Here is a 20,988-nt window from a genome sequence, read left to right as displayed (position 1 = left end):
CTAGCATAAACACGAGTAAAGCTTCAGCCAAACCAGAACGATCCATGTGCCGCATGGATATACGATACCACCACTGACCTGCAGCATCCATTAGAACAGACACACACACACACACACACACACACACACACACAAAATGTATCCAAGTGCAAATGAATGCACATGCACACAGATTGCTCCCACACAGCGGAGGAAATTATTCTCGGAAATCAGGGGTGATTATTACTCTAACAAGGCCTCCGGGGATACGCTGAGTGGAGGTCAGGGGGGAGAACAGTGTGCAAAAGGTTGAATGTTAAGACCAGGTGTGTGTGAGAACTAAAACTGTGCGTGCGTGTGTGTGTGTGTATTTGTGTATTTATGTGGCTGACTGTTTGTGTTTGATGGAAAGTAAGAGAATCACGCGAATCTGACGTGTTGACGTGACGTTCAACTGATGTTTTATTTTTGTTGTATTTATTGTGTGTGATCTTTCTGTGACTCACTGCTTGCACATGTGTGTGTGTGTGTGTGTGTGTGTGTGTCTGCGTGTGTTTGAATACACACGAGTCGACCTCTACTTTGGGTCCATGTCTGTTTATCAGTATTTCCAGATTCACTGCGGTCAGCGCTGAACCTCCCGACTGAAGCCAGAGAGTCAAAACAATGACCTCACAGGCTGTCACCATGGCAACGCTGGCCATCACCCCAACAGCAACAAAACCGTGTTGTTTTGTTTACAGGCTTTCTGGCCCATCGGGTCGACATATGGTGGCCCCTGGGCGGCCTTTGGCATCTCGACATTCACCCGGTCACTTAAATCAATGTGCTCAGCCTCACTTCCTACTTTCTGTTAGAAAGTTCAATGATGTAACTTGGCTAAAATAGCAAAAATTCCAGCTTGTAAACCGGTACTGGATGATATTTCTTAGCAATGAAAGTTTGTGCTTGCATGTAAAAGAGATTGAATATGTTTCACAACATTTACTGATATGAAGAAGGGTAATGGGTGCAGCCAAGGATTGAACTGGTTGATTCAGGTGTCGAGGATGAAACATCCCGAGCAGCCCGACAGTGCTGCATCCTCAAACCATCTTCAATGCACGTTTGTTATTTTTCTGTGTTGTGTTGGAGGCTCCACAGAACCAAATCATATTCATTTATATATGCTGACTGCAGCTACTATATTGTTCATTTCTTTCAAAATCTTGCAAATATGGATGGACACTTGAATCAGTTCCTGTTGGCTCTGCCTTAACAGTGACTACTCACAAAACTTACTTTCCACCAAACCAACCAATTAGCACTGATCTCGACTCATCCCCACATTCAAAAACACAGGAAGCTGATCCCAAACAGATCTTTTATCACACTGTCAAATTCTTTGCAGATTTGTTCACATCAGAAACGTTTCTAAAGAGTAAATGGAATCGAATTTTGCTCAAGTTATATAAGATTTAAGCTCTTCTTGATCTGGCAATACATGTGGTTATTGGGAGTAACGGCAAGTGGGAGTCCCAACAGTTCTTTTGGATGTAAAACGTGTATTAACAGCTGCCTGCAGGAAACTCGCCTTTAGCAGCTGCGCCGCTATTGTGTCAGAAATGCAACAGAAGAGGTACAGCTGGTGCATCTTTTACAGTGCAAACCACTCAACCAGTGGGCTGAGAGGGTTTCTCATGTGATGTTATTGAAAGTCAATAATTGACATTTTTTTTCTAAGATGCCATTATCACCCACAATCTAGTGTCAGAGGTGTGAGAGCTCTGACAGGTTGCAGGAAGAGGTTGTTGCCTGCAGCTCTTCAGCCGAGAGATGTCTTATTCCTGTCTGCCAAAATTCAAAATGTTTCTTTGTTCCTTGGGACAAATTCAACGTGTTTGAACCATAAATAGTTTTAGAAATTCGGTGTGATGTGATGAATATCGTAATAATTATAATTTTATCATACACTTTTTTTATAATTTGGTCTAAGCCTAAATTTCTAAACCACACTATATATATTCAAATACAACCTGTAATTGATTTGGTAAAAAAATACAACTTTGGACCACAACGTGACGGCATCATTACTGTTTTTTGTGTGTCTTACTGTACTTATAGCTAACTTTCATACTGTCATAGTTAGCTTTTAAACTAAATGCAAATCGATTAACACGAACATCCAGAAACGTCTGGTCACAAAGTATGTGTCAGAAATCGGTTACAGATGTGCTTGTTAAGTCAGTTTTGTCTCATGCTAACGACACTTCCACATTGTGACGATGATCATTTCTTACTGCTTCAAAAAGATAAAACCTTTATGTATCACTTAAACAGCAATGGGACCATGATGAACACGACTACACTGAACTTAACTCCCTGGTTTAAACACACTAAGAAGCCTGTTTGACAGCCAGACTTATTCTACTCATATATCACCGTTATTACCACTGAAATATATAGATGCTGGCAGCACTCCCAGCTTCCCACCTCAATATATACCCACATCCGCAACTCCCAGCACAGTTGCAGCAGACACGTGCCACAGTCGCCTCTTTGGCCTCAGGTCCTCGTGGTGTTTCCTGACCTATATTCTCTCAGACTCTCCTCTCCCGGGGTATTACAGCTTCCTCTCAAACAACACGCGACTGGTGCTTTTCCAACACAAACACACTATCATCTCTGACACAGACCGGTGGCAGCTAGTTTATACATCAAGACCTGTAGTCACTTTACACTTTACACTGCATATGCTGAAAACATAAAGCAACTGCAGACATCTTGTGATGGGATCATAAAGGCCGCGATGCCTGTCAACACGTTCACGCTGTGACCCATGAGTACTCAGTCATCATTTTTATAAACACTTGGCAAAAATACTCAAAAACTCAACTTCTTCGATAGTTCTCCCTATAATAGAAGTCTCCAGGATCACAAATGTGGCCCGACGCTGTCACAGCTTGTAAAAATATGCTGTTGTTCATCCGTGAAGTTGCCACAGCAACAGCAGAGGCAAAAATGCAATAACACAACGGGCCACAGACAGAGTATGTGTGAGTGAGTCTGTCACATCTGTGTCTGGATGAACAAGAATCTCCACCAACAATAACAGAGGATAAGGCATAAAGCTGTACTGAAGTGTGACTTCAGTGTATAAAGTCCATATTCTCACATTCAGGCAGTGAGGTTTCAAAAATGTCGTTATTAAGGCTCCAAGTGAACAAACGGACCTTGAGATGAGATCAAGGTCAACAGTAAAGATCAGCTCAGCCAAAAAATGGACAAATGAGCAGATTTCATCTCACTGGAAGTTACAGAAGAACTTTGCACCTGGACCTTGAATGGAGACTATCGCTAAGATACCTACTACTACTACTACTACTACTATTCATAATACCTTGATAATTAATAGATCCCTGTGGGCCACTTCAGCCTCTAGGGGAAGTAAAAGGCCAGAGGTCTGAAACAGAGCAACAGACCAGGAGCTGGTTTACATTCAGGGACTTGATCCATGACACTGCAGCAGTGAGGACGTCTACAGACGGGGCAATATAAAGGACGGTCTGTCGAGTGAGTATGGCAGCCTGCTGCTTTTTAATGTGTGATAATATAATATGCATGTTGAAATAAAGTGATGACACGTCGTGCTAAGGTGCACGCCACATACATATGGTACCTGTGAATCCACTTTTTGAATAAGCCAGGCCTACTCTTTGTCCCAGGGACCAGAACTGAAAACCACCCACCTCATACTTCTACTTTCTCTCATTTTTGCTCTACGCCCCTCGATAAAACTGAATACAGTGCAGCACTGTTCAATGTGCAAGAGTTATGATGGTGGTGATGAGTTAACTTTCCCTTTTTAAATGCCACTGACTGCAAGCAGACTGGACTCTACAGTCCAAACAATAAATTCTGGAAACTGAGAGGTTGAGCGGGGGCAACTGGTCTGTGTGTGTGTGTGTGTGTGTGTGTGTGTAGGTGTGTGTTTGTGTTTGTAAGAAACGTGACCACATGGAAATCATTAGATGTGGGCTGATTCAGCATCCTGGCACATTTGTGCATTTGCACGCGAGTGTGTGGAGAGCTGTCTGCCTCCGCCAGGTTCAGTAAGTCAAGTACCACACACCCCCAGCCTCCACACATACAGACACACACACACACACACACCTTCTATAACCTGGCTGAGAGACTAAGGACACACACCACAGGATGCAGAAGAAAACAGCAGCTGTTATCACGGCCGGCTGTAGGTGTGGTAGACTCACATCACACACTGTAAAACACTGAGAGACTGCAGCGTCTGTTCATGTCCAGTCTTAACCAGAGTTTTATAATGTAAACGTGACCACAAACACTTCATGTTTGTAGCTCTGTTTGTTTTTGCGAGTTCATTTACAGTATTTTATTTGTTCATTTGAGGAAAATGTGTAAAAATGTGTGACAGGTGATCGATCTTAAAGCTCAAAAGATCAACATCTGTTGATTATGTGGTGATAATTGAACGCATTACGCAAAGAGAGGTGTCTCATTTAGTAGAAGAAGAAGTCTTCTACTAAATGAGACGTTCAATTACCACGTATTAAACTTCACCATGAAGTATTGCCACTGGTGGGACATATCTGTACACAGAGGTGAGAAATCAAAACTTGACATGCAAATGAGAAAATGTCTTCTGAACAGCAGGGAGCGACGGCTTCAGAAGCTTGGATGTTTTATTTTAGTCAGCAGATGAAACGCAGCCTTTTCAATTCAAGAAATTACAGTCAAGTCAAATTCATCTTTTCTCTATAATCAACTCAGCTAATTGTCTTATTATTTATCTTCATAATATAGCTCATAAATAACTCTTTTTGGAAACCAACTGTCAAATCTCAAATGCTATTCGTGTTCATTGCATCGCCACCAAAGACATGTCCATATTTTAGATGTAGAATGATTGGTCGATTAAAAAAATAGATTTGCTAGATTCAAAAATACGTATCAGCTGGAACCTCTCAGTTCATTTTCAATTTCCAAGGGCCGTGATCAACAGGCACAGACCAAGATGCCTCTGGACGCAATTTGACAAACAAATTGGTTTTAGGTCCATCCGAAACCCAATTAGAGCAGTGAGGGCTATGTGACATTTGACTTTTCAAATCTGGACCAGTAACACTTCATATCGAACCCCTCCCATGTTAGATAAATGGTTGTGACTGGCCAGTCACAAATCAGGACACAAGGAAATCTGTGTGAATGGGACGTATCTGCAAGAGCAAATGAAACATGATCCCACAGATTCATCTGGTTTCCAGGAAATCTGTGCTCTGATTAATATCTTTGTAATAGAAAGTCTTTGGGTTTTGGACTGTTGGTTGTCACTGTCACTTCCAGCTCTGGAAGACTGTGATAGGCATCTTTTGTTACTTACTTTGTTGTCTTACATTTTTTAGGCAAACAAAGACATTTGTTGGTCGATCGATAAGGAGAATAATGATTAGTTACAGCCGTAACTGCATTACAACGTAACAACTGTGTACTTTGTTACAAGGCACTGACTGAACGACAGAAAATGCTGCCAGGAAGTTGAGAAATGATGCATACAAATTGAGGTTCAGTAGTACTACACACCTCAATAGGCTGCTGCAAAAAAAGGAAGGTATATTAAAGTGCTGAAGGTATAAGCTGTCTGCTAATCTCTGACCCAGTGCCTTCAAACACATCGACTCTTTGTGGCTTAAAGCCTGTAATTCCTCGACATTTTGCTGGCTGATGCTTTAGCTCGCCGGCTTTTAAGAGGCCCTGAAAAACACATCAAAGTAGTTATGCAAATTGACTGTGACACAGGCAATATAACTTCCTACATGAGTAAAAAAGCAGTAGTGGGATTGGATCTAGCAGCTCAGCTGCAATTCAAAAACGTGACCAAGAGACATTTGGAGAAATCTAGAAATACATTATTAGCCTCATTAGTCATATTTGTAGAGACCCACAGCATCACACTGTGAAATGACACTCTACCCACAGAGTTGCACACGACCCCTGGCTGTGCATCTAGAACTGCTGAACACATTAGCCAGTTAATGGGATACTTAAAAAGAGTGGGAGAGAGAGGAGGAGGAGAGTGGAGGAGGAAGAGCCAAAGTCAAAGGCCAGGAAGGGGGCAGGGAAGTCATTGACAAGCAGATAGAAAGTATTGAAAGAAAAGTGAAGCAAGTTGAAGAGGGGAGTGGAGCAAAAGAGGGAAGGAGGGGGAAGAAAAGGGAAAGGAGGGAAAGGGGTGAACCTCTTGGAAGACATAAATAGCCGAAAGAGGACTTGGAGTCTCGCAGTCAGTCTTCCCGACAGCCACAATCCATCGCTCTCCTCTCCCCTTCTCCTCACCAGCCCTCCTCTCCACTCATCTGCTGCAGCCCTTCATTCATCTGGACTCTGAGCAAAAATCAGTGAGTAGTTTCTGCACCACATCTTCATCCGGTTCAGTACAGAGATGCTTAATTTTGCAAGACTGCATTCATCAGTCGGTGCAAATTATTAGAAATACCAGCTCTATAATAGAAGGATATGCATGTATAACCAACTGGAAATGATTTCTGTAACAATGGAAGTCTATGCAATCACATTTAGGCAAAACATTTATTCAGATACAAGCAAACACCTGACAAGGGCGGGTGGATGTCAAAAGATTTGATATGGATGCAGTGTATTATACTAACAGTTAGTGCAAAGACAAACTGCTCTGCTTTTGTGAAAATATGTAAATTGCAGCAGCCAAACTTTTATCTAATCAAAATTTTAAAATGATTCAGAACAAATTTTTGTGAGAACCTCACATCTATTAACTCTACATTAAGCAGAATCCACTATATCATCAATCCACTATATGATCTACTTGAATAAGCAATACACTAAAACTGCACTAAAGTCTATGTGCATGCTGTTTATGTGCCTCTGAAGCCAGGATGTGCTTCATAGAAAACAAATGCATGTCCCACAGGGCGACATTTAGCCACAGGACTCTTCATTAACCACAGATTGGCGACATATATTCATGAAAAAAAAAACAAAAAAAATGTAATTAAAATGTTAAAAGAAAAGGACTCATTGAGTCAGTGAAAGAGTTCAGGGAGGCTGCAGGACGAGTGCCAGGTTGCTGCTCCCTCTCTGGAACATTACACAAGTTAGTGAGGATGATATGATGAAAGGCAGCTGGCACAGCTTTATTCTTCTAAATAATATATTCAGCGCAGGAATGTGGAGCTCACCAAGCTGTAACTACAGCAACAACAAAAAACAAACGTTCACAATTTGCATCTACAAGATCTCCTCCTGCCAATCCTTCACAGCTTTACTGGGTTTACACGTCAAACAGTGGAAAGAATCAGTGGAGACGGTTTAAGTGAAAAATTTCCCCTCTGACTCAGCTGCCCCACTTTTTAAACTCGACACTGGTGCTGCAGCCAGACGCTTTGCCCTTTCAACAGCTCTCCTTGTCATTCTTGTCATGTACCAGCTCTGACAGGAAAAGGACAACTCGAAGCAGAGATGTCAAATCAGACAGCTGCAAGGCTTTACAAAGGCAGCGCAAGAGGACAAAAATGAAGAAGAGATCTAGAATAAGACATTTATGGTTACAGTTGGTATAAGTAGCTGAAGCCAGATTTATTGGGATGTAGCAACAGCAGAGCAGACAGCATGAAAAGTGTGTAGTGTGTCACGATTACATCTGTACACAACTGCAGCTGGATGACTCATCTTGATAAAAATGTAACTAGTGACTTTTCTCTTTTCTTTGTCCTTCAGGTCCTTTGTCATTCCCCCAAATCAGCCCTCAATATCATGGACACCGCAGGGAAAATCCTCTCCATCAGTGAGGCACTCTGCCGCCTGATCCTCATGATGCTGACACTAGGCCAAGGCGTTCATTCAATGCCCCTTCCTACGGACGTCCCCATGTGTACAGCCTCGGAAACTGCTCAGTACAGGTTAACGTTTACTGGCAAGTGGTCCCAGGCAGCCTTCCCTAAACAGTATCCTGTGTACCGTCCACCTGCACAGTGGTCAAACATTATTGGTAAGTCCACAGCAAGCTGTACTCTCATTGGTCACAGTATTGGTAGAAGGTGTGGCAAAAATGTCTCCGACTGAATACTACTGATCTGTGAGTCCATAGAGTTTATATTAACCTCTGATAACTGCGGACTACAACCTGTTGCAACAACTAACTTCCTCTCCCTCTCTCTCTGCTGTCAGGGGTGACTCACAGCACTGACTACCACATCTGGCAGCGTAATGAGTTTGCCAGCAACGGAGTGAGGGAGTTTGCGGAGAAAGGCGAGGCCTGGACGCTCATGAAGGAAGTCGAGGCGGCCGGCGAACGCATCCAGAGCGTTTATGGGATCCTCTCCGCTCCCGCTGTTGTGGGAGGCACGGGCCAGATGAATACAGAGTTCGAGGTCTTCGCCAGGCACTCCTATGTAAGTCACTCAGCACCTGGTTTTCTTCAGTCTGAGTCAGGAAATTTAGTATATCAGAGACCTTTTTCTGACAGGTGATGGGTGAATATCATATAAAAAGGTGGTGCCATGTTTTGCTTCGCCCAGGGATTTAAAATATTGCCAATCATAGCTCTTGCCACGATCAAGGATAGTTTTTACTTATCTTCATACGCAGCTTTAGCCATCAGTCACTCAGCCTTTTAATCAAGCACATAGATGGATGCAGATTTCCAGTTTGACCTGATTAATTTATTACTTAGAAGTGAAAATAGAAGTAAACATCAATTTCCCAAGTTCCTAACAGGTACATTTTGACCTACGATACTTACTGTTGTGGAGTGTAGCATTATATTTATATATTTATTCACTGTTCAAGTAAGTATTTTACATTCCTAGGTTACGCTGGATCAGTGGCGTGGTTCCCCTTTTAAACTCTGTTGTGAAGTTATTTCCATGGGGCATGTCCTCACGACTCTAACAGCCAACACTATAAAACTGAGACCAGGGTTATAAAAAATGTTATGTTAATGCCCCAAGTGTCTTTTTAGCCAAGTAATAAGTCGCCATACTCCTGCTAATTATTGATCATAAAAAGTACTTCATTATAAGAAAGAGCTGCATTATGCCTTTTTACAACGCAACTAGGCTGATGCAGCAAAACAGTTAATACTTCTATAAAACCAGCTCCAGGCTGTTCTTTCCATACGCTGCACCCTAAAGAGATCTTCCGAAAACGCAGCAAGATGAATTTACGGCTTTACGAATTATGTAAAACTCTGCAGGAGTTGCCTGTTAAACTTCCCGCTGGCGAGTGTCTGGGTAGATCATTAAGTCGAGGACACATCTGACCAAACACAATGTTTGACAAGAGTCATGTCCTGAAAGTGAGACAAATGGAAAAACGCCAGTTGGAGAAAGAAGTCGTAAGAAGATGCTCACTGACTCCAAACCATCGCTGCTGAAGTAACCCCACATGTTTGGGGAGGTGGATGACTTATTGGACTGTGAATCCCTACAGTGATTATACATGCTTCTGACTGAACACATCACAGCACATGATCGTATGATATACAGACCACATATGGTTGATTTAAAGGGGAACATCCCAGACAGTGCTGCACATAGTCTGATAAACTAACCCAAGTGATGTCACCTGAGTCACCATCAGTCGGGGCTGGAGACTATTTGGCCGTGTGTAACCTGCTCCTGATGTCTGCGTGAGGCTAGTGGCCACTGCTAGTAAAACACAGCCAGATCTCTCATCAAGCTGTCGGCTGTTGAGTTGCATTGCGGGAAACGTAGGTGCCAAGTTTTGACGAAGAATGTGTGGAATAAAAATATACATCTCTACTTGTGATGCATCGATTTGGACACTTTTAAACCGTCAATCATGAGTCCCACACTGCTGTAGGAAAGCAGTGCTAAATCAGTTGAGTACTTTAATCTCCCAGGAAGAATCAAAGGATGTTTTGTAGCCAAAAACAGGATAATAAAAAGTCCTCCTTGTACCAGATCTTCCAAAAGAATTCAAGTATTTATTTTAGTCCCTTTGGTGTCGTAAAGGTTAAATCAAGTGCATAAATTACTGATAAATGTGAATGTGCAACAAAGTGCATTATAGCTATCATTTACTGAATGTAAATGGAAAAAAGATTAAATCTCCGAGCACAACTACCCACTCTGTCCTTTGTGTTTTTAACCCACTATCCAAGCTAAACAGTTTTCCACACTATATATGATTTATGGTGACATAAAATAACAACCTTTTACATTCTCTTTCCCACCCATGTCTTTTTCTTCTCATCTTCATCTCTTACTCCGACCCACCTCCTCATTTCCCTCTTTTTTCTCTCTCTACGCTCCATCTCCATCCCCACGCTCTACTTCCTCCTCTCTATCTGCAGCTGTCGTTTATCGTGCGTATCGTTCCAAGCCCGGACTGGTTTGTGGGCGTCGACAGCGTTGACCTGTGTGACGGCGACCACTGGAAAGACAATGTTTCGCTGGAGCTTTTCCCATACGATGCAGGAACTGACAGCGGGTTCACGTTCTCTTCTCCCAACTTCGAGACCATCCCGCAGGACCGAATCTCACAGGTAGGTCAGCCCGCAGCCAAATGCAACATCCATCGATCCAAAGCCAAAGATCACATATCACGCGAACGAGGATGTGAGCTTAATGTTGTTCGATAAAACCAGCATTGCCAAAGAGGAGAACAATGTTTTATAATCATTCTGTTGTACACGAAGAAGCTAAATCAAATCAATTTGACAACAGAAGATAAAACAAATGTCTTGAATGTGTTGTTAACCTTATAGCAGTATAAACTATGAATATTATCACCTGAAAATCAGTGAGATGAGCATCTCATTTGCCAAAAATCATTTATCCCTTTGACTTAATTAAAAGGATGTCGCAATAATGGTTGCTGCTTCCTTTCACCTCCAGCAAATGAAAATGTATTGATTGTTATTCTTTGTCCGTTTCCCCTCTATAGATCACGTCTTCCTTCCCTAGCCACCCTGCCAACTCCTTTTTCTACCCTCGCCTGAAGCACCTGCCTCCCATTGCCAAGGTGATGCTGACCAAGATAAAGAAGACCAATCAGATCATCAGCCTGCCTGTGGAGCCCACCCAGTCCAACCAACTGCCTACAGGAAATGAGATTGAGGACACGCTCATAAGTAAGTCTCAAGAACTTAAATACTCACGGGACAAAGTTTGGTACATTAGCACTCACATGATAACAGTTATTATACTGATATATGACTGAATCCACCCAGTAAAGGAATAACTGAATGGTGCTGTAATTATATTGTGTGGCATCAGTATGGAGCAGGTAGCAGTGAGACAATGAAATACAATCGAGGAGGTCCAGCTGAAGAAGCCGATAAATGTTTTTAAAGACATTGACAGTTTAAATTTTCCCTTCGACCAACAACAGGTGACGTTCAGGGAATGCACCAGGAAAGGCAGAGAGGAAGACAACTATGAGCTAGCAAATGTAAACGATTTTAAACATTCAAGAAATAGTTTTTTGTAAATATTTTACAAGGAAGGAAAACTAGAAAACTCCCGAAGGTACACACATGTAGAGTTGAAGTTTGCATCTATCATTCCTATCCAAAGCTGGCTTTCTCCAGTCCACTTGAGGTGACTGAATGGAAACACAAATGCAGGATTTGTCAGGATGCTAGCAGTTTGGGTCTTTTGCTGTCTCAAATGAAAGCATTTGGGAGCCATTACAGGCCCCACACAAACTAAATTACTTCCAACCAAAACCAGAGAAGCCAAGTGAGGTTAGGGCATCAGAAAATACCACGGGCACATCTGGCATCCAGTGGAACAATATAAGGATGAGAGAATGAGAAAGTGAGAGCATTTAAAGAAAACTATGTCGAAATTATGTAAGGAAACTTTTGGGTCGTGACCCAAATAGGATGCAGACACGTATGTTTTAACAAGAGCTGGATCCTGAAGGTGAAGCTGGGTTTACTTGGTTGTGGATTATGTTGGTTCTCAGACTGTTAAATTTATGACTCCCTGTTGTACAGATTAGTGGTAGCAGTAAAAAAGCCCAACAGCATGGAAGATTAGGGAGACATCTTGGAAAAATAAAGATGAAGAGTGTGTCAGACTACAAGTAAACCTACCAATGCAGCAGTCAAACAACCTGTCTGTGTGACTGATGTTCTCCAATATGAGAAGGAGGATAAAATAACCTTTAATAAAAACACAATTCACCACAGAAAGTCTCAACAGATGACTTGACCAGGAACATATAGCGTGTCAGCCTGGCAGTAGAGCTGACAGTGCAGTAATCAGACTCAGGGTTCATGGTGACCGTAAAAGTTTGACTCAGCATCAGACTGAAAGTCGTTCCCCTGACAACCCGTCAACAAACAACAACGAGGGGCCAAGAATCTGTTGGGGTTTCCTGCCTTGATCCCAATGCTCCGTCCTACCCCTCCATCTGTTTATCCTTCCCTCCCTCCATTAAAGCCACCATCTCTTTCTGCTTTCATTCTGCTTGAGGATTAAACAACAACTTTACTTGTAGATTAGCAATCACCTGCTCAAGACTTTATCTGTGAAAATGTAAAATAGGATAACTCAGCTTGTGGCATTATTATTATCACTTCATGCTTCCCTCCGTCCTTAACGGACACACGAGACGAAGGGAGTTTCGACTTGCTTGTTCCATCTCTCCATCCGACTGTACATCCATGAAGCTTCTGTTCCGCCTCCCATCCTTCTGCTTTTCTACTCTTTCACCTACAACTCAGTCTGTGATACATATCAGCTGCTCCCAATAAGGTCGACTGAGGTTGCTCACAAGTTCATGATGTTGGAGAAAGTGGTTGAAATGGCCGCTCGGTACCTGAAAGGTTAGAGCACCTGCCACAGTCGCAACTGTTGCTGGTTTGATTCCCGCAGTCGACCTTTATTGCATGTCTCACCCCTTTTTTCTTCTTATTCCCTTTCTGTCTCTTTACTGTCCCTGTCCAATAATGGCAAACAATGGCAGCTCCTTCCATTTCTTCCATTTCAGGTGCTTGGCTCTAAATCCCCATCTGCTGTAACTGTCTCATTAAAGTGGTAGCACTGTGTACTGCCAGGCAGGGCTATGCTGACAAAGAGCATGCACAGTCACCAAAAAAAAATCACTCAATAAATGAAGGGTAAAAAATTCACACTGAAATGTGAACCCCAGCAGCACAAGCAACGCAAGAATCTATGACGAGAGGCAATGGGTTCATAAAAAGCTGCACACACAGCATGACACTGTTAAATTCATTATTTTAAAGACAAATAAGGGTTGAAGAGCAGCGATTTTCCCTAGTAAGACTCATTCCTCTCCTTTTCATTCTAAACTATAATATCCACTCACAAATGTCAACCTTTTGCCCGTTCCAGACAATAAATACAGTATATTGGAAAAAGAGGTGAGACTGTAGCAATAACTCTGATCAAAAATGAGTATCAATGTGATTACAATGCCCTCCTCTCCCTGCAGATACCCCTCTGGACTGTGAGGTGTCAGTGTGGTCTCCTTGGGGCTTGTGCAAAGGCAAGTGTGGAGACTCGGGCGTGCAGCACCGCACACGCTACATCCTAATGCACCCAGCCAACAATGGAGCGGCCTGCCCCCTGCTGGAGGAAGAGAGGAAGTGCTTCCCGGACAACTGTTTATGACTAAGCCAGGAACGGAGGGAGAAGAAAGAGAGGAAGGAGAGGAGAGAGAAGAAAGAGAGGAAAGGGAGGAAAGGGAGGAAAGGACGCAGACGGAGAAACAACAGCAAAAGGTCCGCGGTGTGTTCTCACGAGGCATAAATATGATGAACTCCCTTCCTTTCTCCCTGGTCGTGTGCTCTCTTTCTGTGGAAATGTACTGATTGATTGACTGACTTTTAAATTTGGAGAATCACACAACAAAAAAAAGTCTCATCCTCAAGTCACACTGATAGATCTGACAGTACTACTGAGGTGTAGTTTGGCAAAATAGCTATTAGACACCAATTTGGTTTTGGCAGATTATCAAAATTGTCTGGGGGAGAGAACAATGCTGCTTTAAACACGGCCATTAACTGAACACATTCTCACATTATAATTGGGTTTTGAATTGACATTTCTAGCGATCACAGACATTTTTTTTCCCCCACGGTGGATTAGAAGTCCCAGCAGCTTTCATTTAGTGGATTTGGAAATAAATCCATATAAATTATACTTAAGATCTCAAATCCCAACATATTATCAGCTCGGGCACAGAGGAAACAAGATGCCTCAACAGTTCCACTGGCAGAAGGAGCGATAAATGTGAGTCAGACAGAGAAATAGATGTTCGGTCCTCTAAACTACACCAAATTCAAAACATGTTTACAGAGACATCACGGTTGTTTTCCTGAAGACAAAGAATATATTTATTGACAGGATTTTAACCTGTAGTGTACAGTATATCAAGTCTGAAAGTAATGTGTATTCCTTTGTGTAATTGAGATATTAGTTCAATACAGAAAAAAATGTTTTTGTAAAAAACACTAAAAATGTACAAAAAAATGTTTGTTGTCTGTTTGTTCAATAAAGTGTAAATATATCTTGAGATGTGGCCTCATTTATCACACAGAGAGGACATTAGGTCGTCATACTTCAACTTCATAACACGTAATCACAATAATAATTCTGAGTAAAATTGTTTCCCTTTATATGGATTTTAAACCTTCTGTAGTGCCTCCGCTCAATGTTTGACCTTTAAATCTGAACCACACATTTGGGCTTACTTGCATTCGGGCTCCCAAGGTAATATTACTAACACTGGGGCTGCCGGATCAAATTGAGTGTAGAGAGTAATGCTTTAAACTGGATGACCTGGGTTCAAGCCCCCGTGTTGGCCATGAATGGCCCTGATGAAGTGTTGGTCATAAAATGGATGAATGAATAAAACAGTTCCCCAAATGTTGATTTAGATTATGAGGCCTGAAATCTCACAGAGCTCACTCCACGCTGTGACGTCCAGTGCAGCACATCACAGTATGAGGCAGGAGCTCCATTTAACAGGCAAAACAGACACCAGCTACACGAAAAGTGACCTCTTTTTTTCAGAGGAGATTTCTGGGCAGGATGAAGACAACACAATTACAAACAGATTCTTCTCTAGTGAACGATATTAGTGTAAATATGTAAAACAGATAAAGTCACTTATGAACCCTCCTTTCCCACCAAGCAACATAGAAACTATACTGCAGATTGAACAGCAAGAAGACCTAAACATCTGGTGCGTGAGGACGCTCCTTCTGTTTTGAATGACAAGAGAAAGGAAAAGTACGGCGGCAGAAATCAGGAGAAACAGGAGAGGAGCAGATGCAGTATCTGGTTTTTCATAACTAAGTCTAAGAGAGGGCAGCACAACTGACCCAAATATTATCGAAATCTCAAGTCGCAATTTATGTGACACAACAGTATTATAATGAAGAACTGCAGTGCTGCTATAGCCCTGGCCTACACATCTTATCATCCTGACATGATATGATAGTAGTTTTTCATGCAAAGATTATCTTATCCACTAATAGTGAATTATGTTGCAACTGTTTTTTTTGCCGTATCCTGCAGCCCTGGTCTGAGAGAGGTGGGAGTAAAGTGTACGCCCAGTATACAGTACTATATGATGATGAATACATTGTGGTGTATACATATATACTTACAGGGGTATGGACCCCCCTTTCTCAGAAAAACAGAGTCGTCCCTCTCAATAGCCTACAGTATATAATTGTAAACATGTCATTTTAAATAATATAATAATTTTCACTGAAAACAATAATTATAGGCACAGAACCATATGTTTTTAAGTCCCCCCTTCATATGCCTCACAGTGGTTTGGTCCACTGCCAACCAACCCGCTCTTGCACACACATTAGCGCTAGGTATGAGTGTATGGAGCAGTTTTTGGGAGTGAGGGTGGTGGCTGACCTCCAGTAAGTAGCTACTTCGCAAAAGTTAACCTAAAACAAAGGATCGGTCTGACATTGTTATTTACTTTGACCACATTTACAGTTATGACTAGACTGCAAGTTAAATCTTGTGCATCAATGCAGCAGGCGTAGTTTTACTTCGCAAAACTTTCAACATGCTGGTACTCAGGATACATGATACAGTACTTCGACCTCCTGCAATAATGTTTATAATATATAAACTGACATGGCAGAAGGAGATACAGAATGCACTGACTGAGTAAATGGAAGTACTATGTGATTCACGGTAAACTGCAGATTATTGGTGTTGCTACAAGTTATGTTTTGGAAAACACAAAGAGAAAAATATAAATCATGTTTTTAAATCTTCAGGTATATTAAAGATGTTGATTTATTATTCACACTTTCTGTAAAACTACTGAAGTGTGGGAGAAGAAGGAAATCTGATTCTTTGCTTACTTTGAGGCGTAACAACTTCTGCAGATGCTAAATATGAGAAGGGCTTATTCTGTGTGTGGGGGTCCACTTTATAAGTGACCTCATCTTGGGTGAGCATATGGCAACTATTGTATGTAATGGTTTGGATTGCAATTTCCTCTCAATCTCCAAAGAGACTTGGACTCTCTTGCATACTGTAGTAGCACTGTCACACTCGTAATCCTCCCTGCTTAACAGTTTAAAAGGTGAACATTATATTTTAAAAAGACTAATAAATCCCAGAGAAATAAGAAATAAGTCTCTAAGCCAGATGAGAAGTGCATTTGTGATCACTAACCATCAATCATCATGCTACTGTACAGCGTGCTCATACATATTCTCACCCTAGAGGGACAACGAAGGCAGATAAACACCTTTTTGAATATGTTTCTCGCTCATCTTGCATCTTGTTGACAGCTAGGGATGTCTCCCTGAGGGCTCAGCTCAGCATCTATCACTTTCAATTTAGTGTGGTAAATGCAGAGCTGGCACTTCGGCCCTGTAGTGGAGAAAAGTCTTCGTCAGTACTCACAGGAACATGTTTAATAACAAGTCCCTAAGCGCTTACATTATTATACTAATTGATAGATTTTTCTACATAATTGCCGTTGAGATATATACATGCGTCAGGGACGCGTTTGAAAGGTCATGGTGCTCCATGCTTCCATGTTGGTGCATTATGAGCCCACTGGTGGCTCTGGTCTTAGCAGCCTTGCGATTGGCTCCCAGGTTAACCAGTCACAACACAACCAGAATGTCTCGTCACACAAAGCAGCACCTGTGAGTTTCCCACACTCTCAAAAGTCTCCCTCACAGCCTTCCACTTTAAATGTACACTTCAGGACACTGGTGTTTGGCCATAGCCGATGAAAAACACCTCAATCTTGAAAAGTCAACTGGAAGTACAGGCCAAACATTTGGTCACTGCTGGGTGTATTGTAACTGAATAGCTCATAGTTAACTGAGAATGGGTTTGCGAGGCGTTGGCTTTCTCCTCCAGTGTTACCTGATGTTGGCAGCAGCCATGTATTTTGATCTCGGAGAGCAGGAGGAAAAATGCATCATTGAGGAGATTCCTGAAGACACTCTGGTCACTGGTGAGTCCTGGAGAGAGAATATTCCTCCTGAGTGTCATTTACAAGCTCAACAGAGGTAACGAATGTGGAATTAGATTCCTGAAACTGTACTGTGAATCGCCACGTGACTGCTGAATCACACAGTAATGGACTTCCATGATAGTGTCTTTTATTTCAGTGAGTGCAAAAGCCATTTATGACTTCCAAACTGCCCATTTAGTGGCATATTCATGAAAAATGATTTGTTCTGTGCTTCAACAAGAAATTGCTGTGAAAATGTAAAGAGTATTCCACTCACTGTGCTCACAAGTACTAAATATTTCCCACAATTAATCCAACAATGAGAGACGGGGAGAAGTACGAGTCTTATACCTGGGTTACACTTGATTAACATAACATGTCAGGGAATGTACTATATATATATATATACAATCAATGACCAAGACGACAACTGTGTGTGTGTGGATTTAATTTCCTGCCTCACTTGACAAACAAAGTATGTTTTATGTATGCCCTATGATATATTAGCAAACACAGTCCTAGTGCTTTGTGTTTTGCAAATATATAATATACCTATCGATATAAAAAAAATATCCAACATACAGTATTTCTAATGCATCATGCTTGAGAACATCTTTCAAGTACAATTTGAATTATATCCTACAAAGACACAAAATGTCATGTGACTTTTGGCATAAAAACTTTCTGCCGTGCTTCTGAGATCAGGATTTTCTCAAAAATGTCCTGAACAATTTCTCCCCACAACAGCAGGTGGTGCTATGAGCCATTTTATTTATTATCTAATGTTTAATAAGTGTATCATGGATTTGCAAAACAAAATGCTTAATTTTTTTAATGGTGGTATTTGCAAACCCTACTGTGTTTGTTTTTGCAAACATATGTGTGATTGTGTTATGTGAATGGACTGTGTCTTACCTTCAGGTTATTTCTTGTTGGAGCCTTGGGATTTGAAGAAGGCCACCCGCTCCCCTCACCTCGGTGTCACTGTGACAGTCAGAGACCCAAATCATGAGGTACTGTACTCAAAGGCGGTACATCACCAAGCCAAGGCCAATAAAAAAACATGTGTATCATGATACGCTAAAACATGGGTTGGTCGGTTGGCATTTTTGAAAGCAAAACGAACCAACAGAAATAAAACCATATGTCAATTTTGTTGACCAATAGCTGAAGAAATGTTGTCCTAACATTTTCTTTCTTGCTCTCTAGATTCAGATGTCCAAACGCTATGGCAAATTCAGCAAATTCACCTTCACCGCTCACGCCTCTGGTCAGCACTACTTCTGCTTCCAAACCAACTCCACGAGGTTTTCTGTCTTTGCTGGAGAGAAGCTGGTGAGACCTATGGACACGTGGGGAAAACCAATTTAAAATAAAAGAGGAAAAAATGCTGCAACATATACAGAATTGCAATTACAATATACAACAATATTAGATCTCACAGTAAGTCAGATTATTTAAAATAACCCCTAATTTGTCTCCGTCGTGTTGTACAGAAGCTACATTTGGACATTCAGATGGGAGAGCATGCGATCGGACACGACGCTGAAAAAGCCAAAGACAACATGGAGACTCTGGAGAACAACCTCGGCCACCTCATAGATCAGATGAGGTACATCACCAGGCAGCAGGAGTACCAGAGGGTGAGCATTTTACTGTACTGTCTCCAAGCAAATTAATACCGTGTGAGTAGGGATGTCCACCTTATCTCCAATTAAATGGAGCTAAATGGCTTGTAAGAGAGCTCGGTAACAAGAAAATAGTTCCTTCATGAAAGTGGTCACAACAAGGTCTGTGGATTATCTTGACTAGCCAGTCATGATTTCTGGATGAGACATTGCTGATGAGTTATACAAATGTATTTCTTGGCGCTTTGAGCACCACAAGCCGAGTGCTATCCAGGTCCATTGGATTAGAGCGAAGGCATACGTCCCGTAAAACTCAGCAACTCACACCGAAGTAATCAACATGGATAAACAGCACTACAGACAAAGGGGGAAAGCACGTGTAGCATAAATGTTTTATGTTCTTTACTTTCATTCAGGAGAAAGAGGACACGTTTCGGCAGATCAGTGAGGTGGCCAACAGTAAAGTGCTGTGGTGGGCCGTGGTGCAGACCACTATCCTGCTGTCGGTTGGTTTCTGGCAGATGAAACGACTCAAAGACTTCTTCATCGCCAAGAAGCTGGTCTGATGATGACCTCTGACCTGTCAGACAACAAGCACACTTTATGTCTCTTCACTCTTTAAAATTGAAAGGTCTCTTCTATTATTTCCAAAACAAATATGTATGGCTAAAATACTGATGAAAAGTAAGGTTTTTTTGCATAGGATATATACAATCTAAACACTTTCTAGAGTTATTTCAAGAGTTCATTGTCCTTTCTTTCTTCTCCTTCTCTTTTTTATTCTTCTACTCTGTTGTCCTTCAGACAACATTGTATTAGGCCTCAAGTTCACTGTAATCTTGTTTTGTACTGCGTTAATAGTCACTTCTGTCATAATACATTTCTAAGTATTTCAGTTAGATTGCAACAACTGTAGGAAAATGTGCACAATGTTCATCAGGACTGAACACACTACAACTGGGGACACTGAGGGAAAATTAATAAAAGTCATTTTGAAGGAGGATTGATGTGATTATTTCTCTTTTGAATTAAACAGCTTTGATGAAACTTAGCTCATGATCACAAATTATACAAGTTTTACTTGAGGTTTAAATACACAAAAAAAGGACTGTCTCGTCTGTGTATATTAATTAACTGGCACCAGGGGCGGAACTAGACTTTTATACAAGGGGTGGCCAGAGGGTGCGCAAGGCTTTATCATATTAGATAACAGGACAGTCGGCATGTAACGGATCAGCACGGCGCCCGGTCTCTAAACACGCCATGTTTGGTCTCCTCTGAAACTACAGACGCTACACTCTCCACTGATACCAAGCATAGCTTAGCCTGAGCTAACCAGCTCACGTTAGCCCCCAAACTAACACGCAGACAAACTTCACAGTTGTAACTGTAACCAATAAGTATAATTTATTCAGGGTTGTGGTAGCAGTTTACTAATGATCCAGTTATTAACAATTAACAATTTCTGGACTGAAATGCATCCTCACACTTCATACAAAGCTGGAAGTGTGAACCATAAGACAATATACATTACCATCACATATAAATACAGTTCTATATGTTTAACTTTTTATCAATAGAGTAAAATAAAACATAAAACACAGACATATGTAAATGAAAACGAGGCAGGCTGGTACAGAGCGCTGACGAGCAGGGCACACATGAACTTCACAACAAATCCCAAATCGATTGTAACCAAACCAACTAATATCGTTTCCTTACCTTTTCATGGTCGTTTCGAGCTTTGCTATGAGCTCCCTTTGTTTACATCGACGCCATGTTGTCCCCTGATCATCAGAACATGTATTTACTGAACGTCCTCTCTCCATCAGGTGACCCGAGAGAAGTTCTGCTTCCCGCGTTTCACGTTCCACAACCG

The 20,988-nt window shown here is 41.6% G+C and overlaps 3 protein-coding genes across 3 annotated transcripts in view; 2 read left to right on the top strand and 1 right to left on the bottom strand.

Moving 5' to 3' along the window:
• Positions 1 to 17,475, bottom strand: part of maea (macrophage erythroblast attacher, E3 ubiquitin ligase) — an 84,470-nt gene extending 66,995 nt beyond the window's left edge. The window contains exon 1 of the mRNA XM_084353523.1: positions 17,391 to 17,475. The gene's annotated coding sequence lies outside the window, so the exon portion shown is untranslated. The remainder of the gene's footprint in view (positions 1 to 17,390) is intronic.
• spon2b (spondin 2b, extracellular matrix protein) lies at positions 6,220 to 14,541 on the top strand. The gene is made up of 6 exons (XM_084353525.1): positions 6,220 to 6,389; positions 7,747 to 8,017; positions 8,197 to 8,420; positions 10,346 to 10,537; positions 10,939 to 11,125; positions 13,459 to 14,541. The coding sequence occupies exons 2-6, from the start codon at positions 7,783 to 7,785 to the stop codon at positions 13,635 to 13,637; spliced, it is 1,017 nt and encodes a 338-aa protein (XP_084209651.1). The 5' UTR covers positions 6,220 to 6,389; positions 7,747 to 7,782; the 3' UTR covers positions 13,638 to 14,541.
• LOC311257702 (transmembrane emp24 domain-containing protein 11) lies at positions 14,625 to 19,675 on the top strand (the record flags this gene model as incomplete). The annotated part of the gene is made up of 5 exons (XM_084353526.1): positions 14,625 to 17,481; positions 18,403 to 18,494; positions 18,691 to 18,816; positions 18,978 to 19,124; positions 19,526 to 19,675. Exons 1-5 carry the CDS (start codon positions 17,352 to 17,354, stop codon positions 19,673 to 19,675), a joined length of 645 nt encoding a protein of 214 aa, XP_084209652.1. The 5' UTR covers positions 14,625 to 17,351.
• Between the last annotated feature and the right edge of the window lie 1,313 nt (positions 19,676 to 20,988).

This window comes from Pagrus pagrus (genome assembly GCF_965226575.1).
Source record: "Pagrus pagrus genome assembly, chromosome: 5".
Classification (NCBI taxonomy): domain Eukaryota; kingdom Metazoa; phylum Chordata; class Actinopteri; order Spariformes; family Sparidae; genus Pagrus; species Pagrus pagrus.
This window is presented reverse-complemented; position numbering and strand designations above follow the sequence as displayed.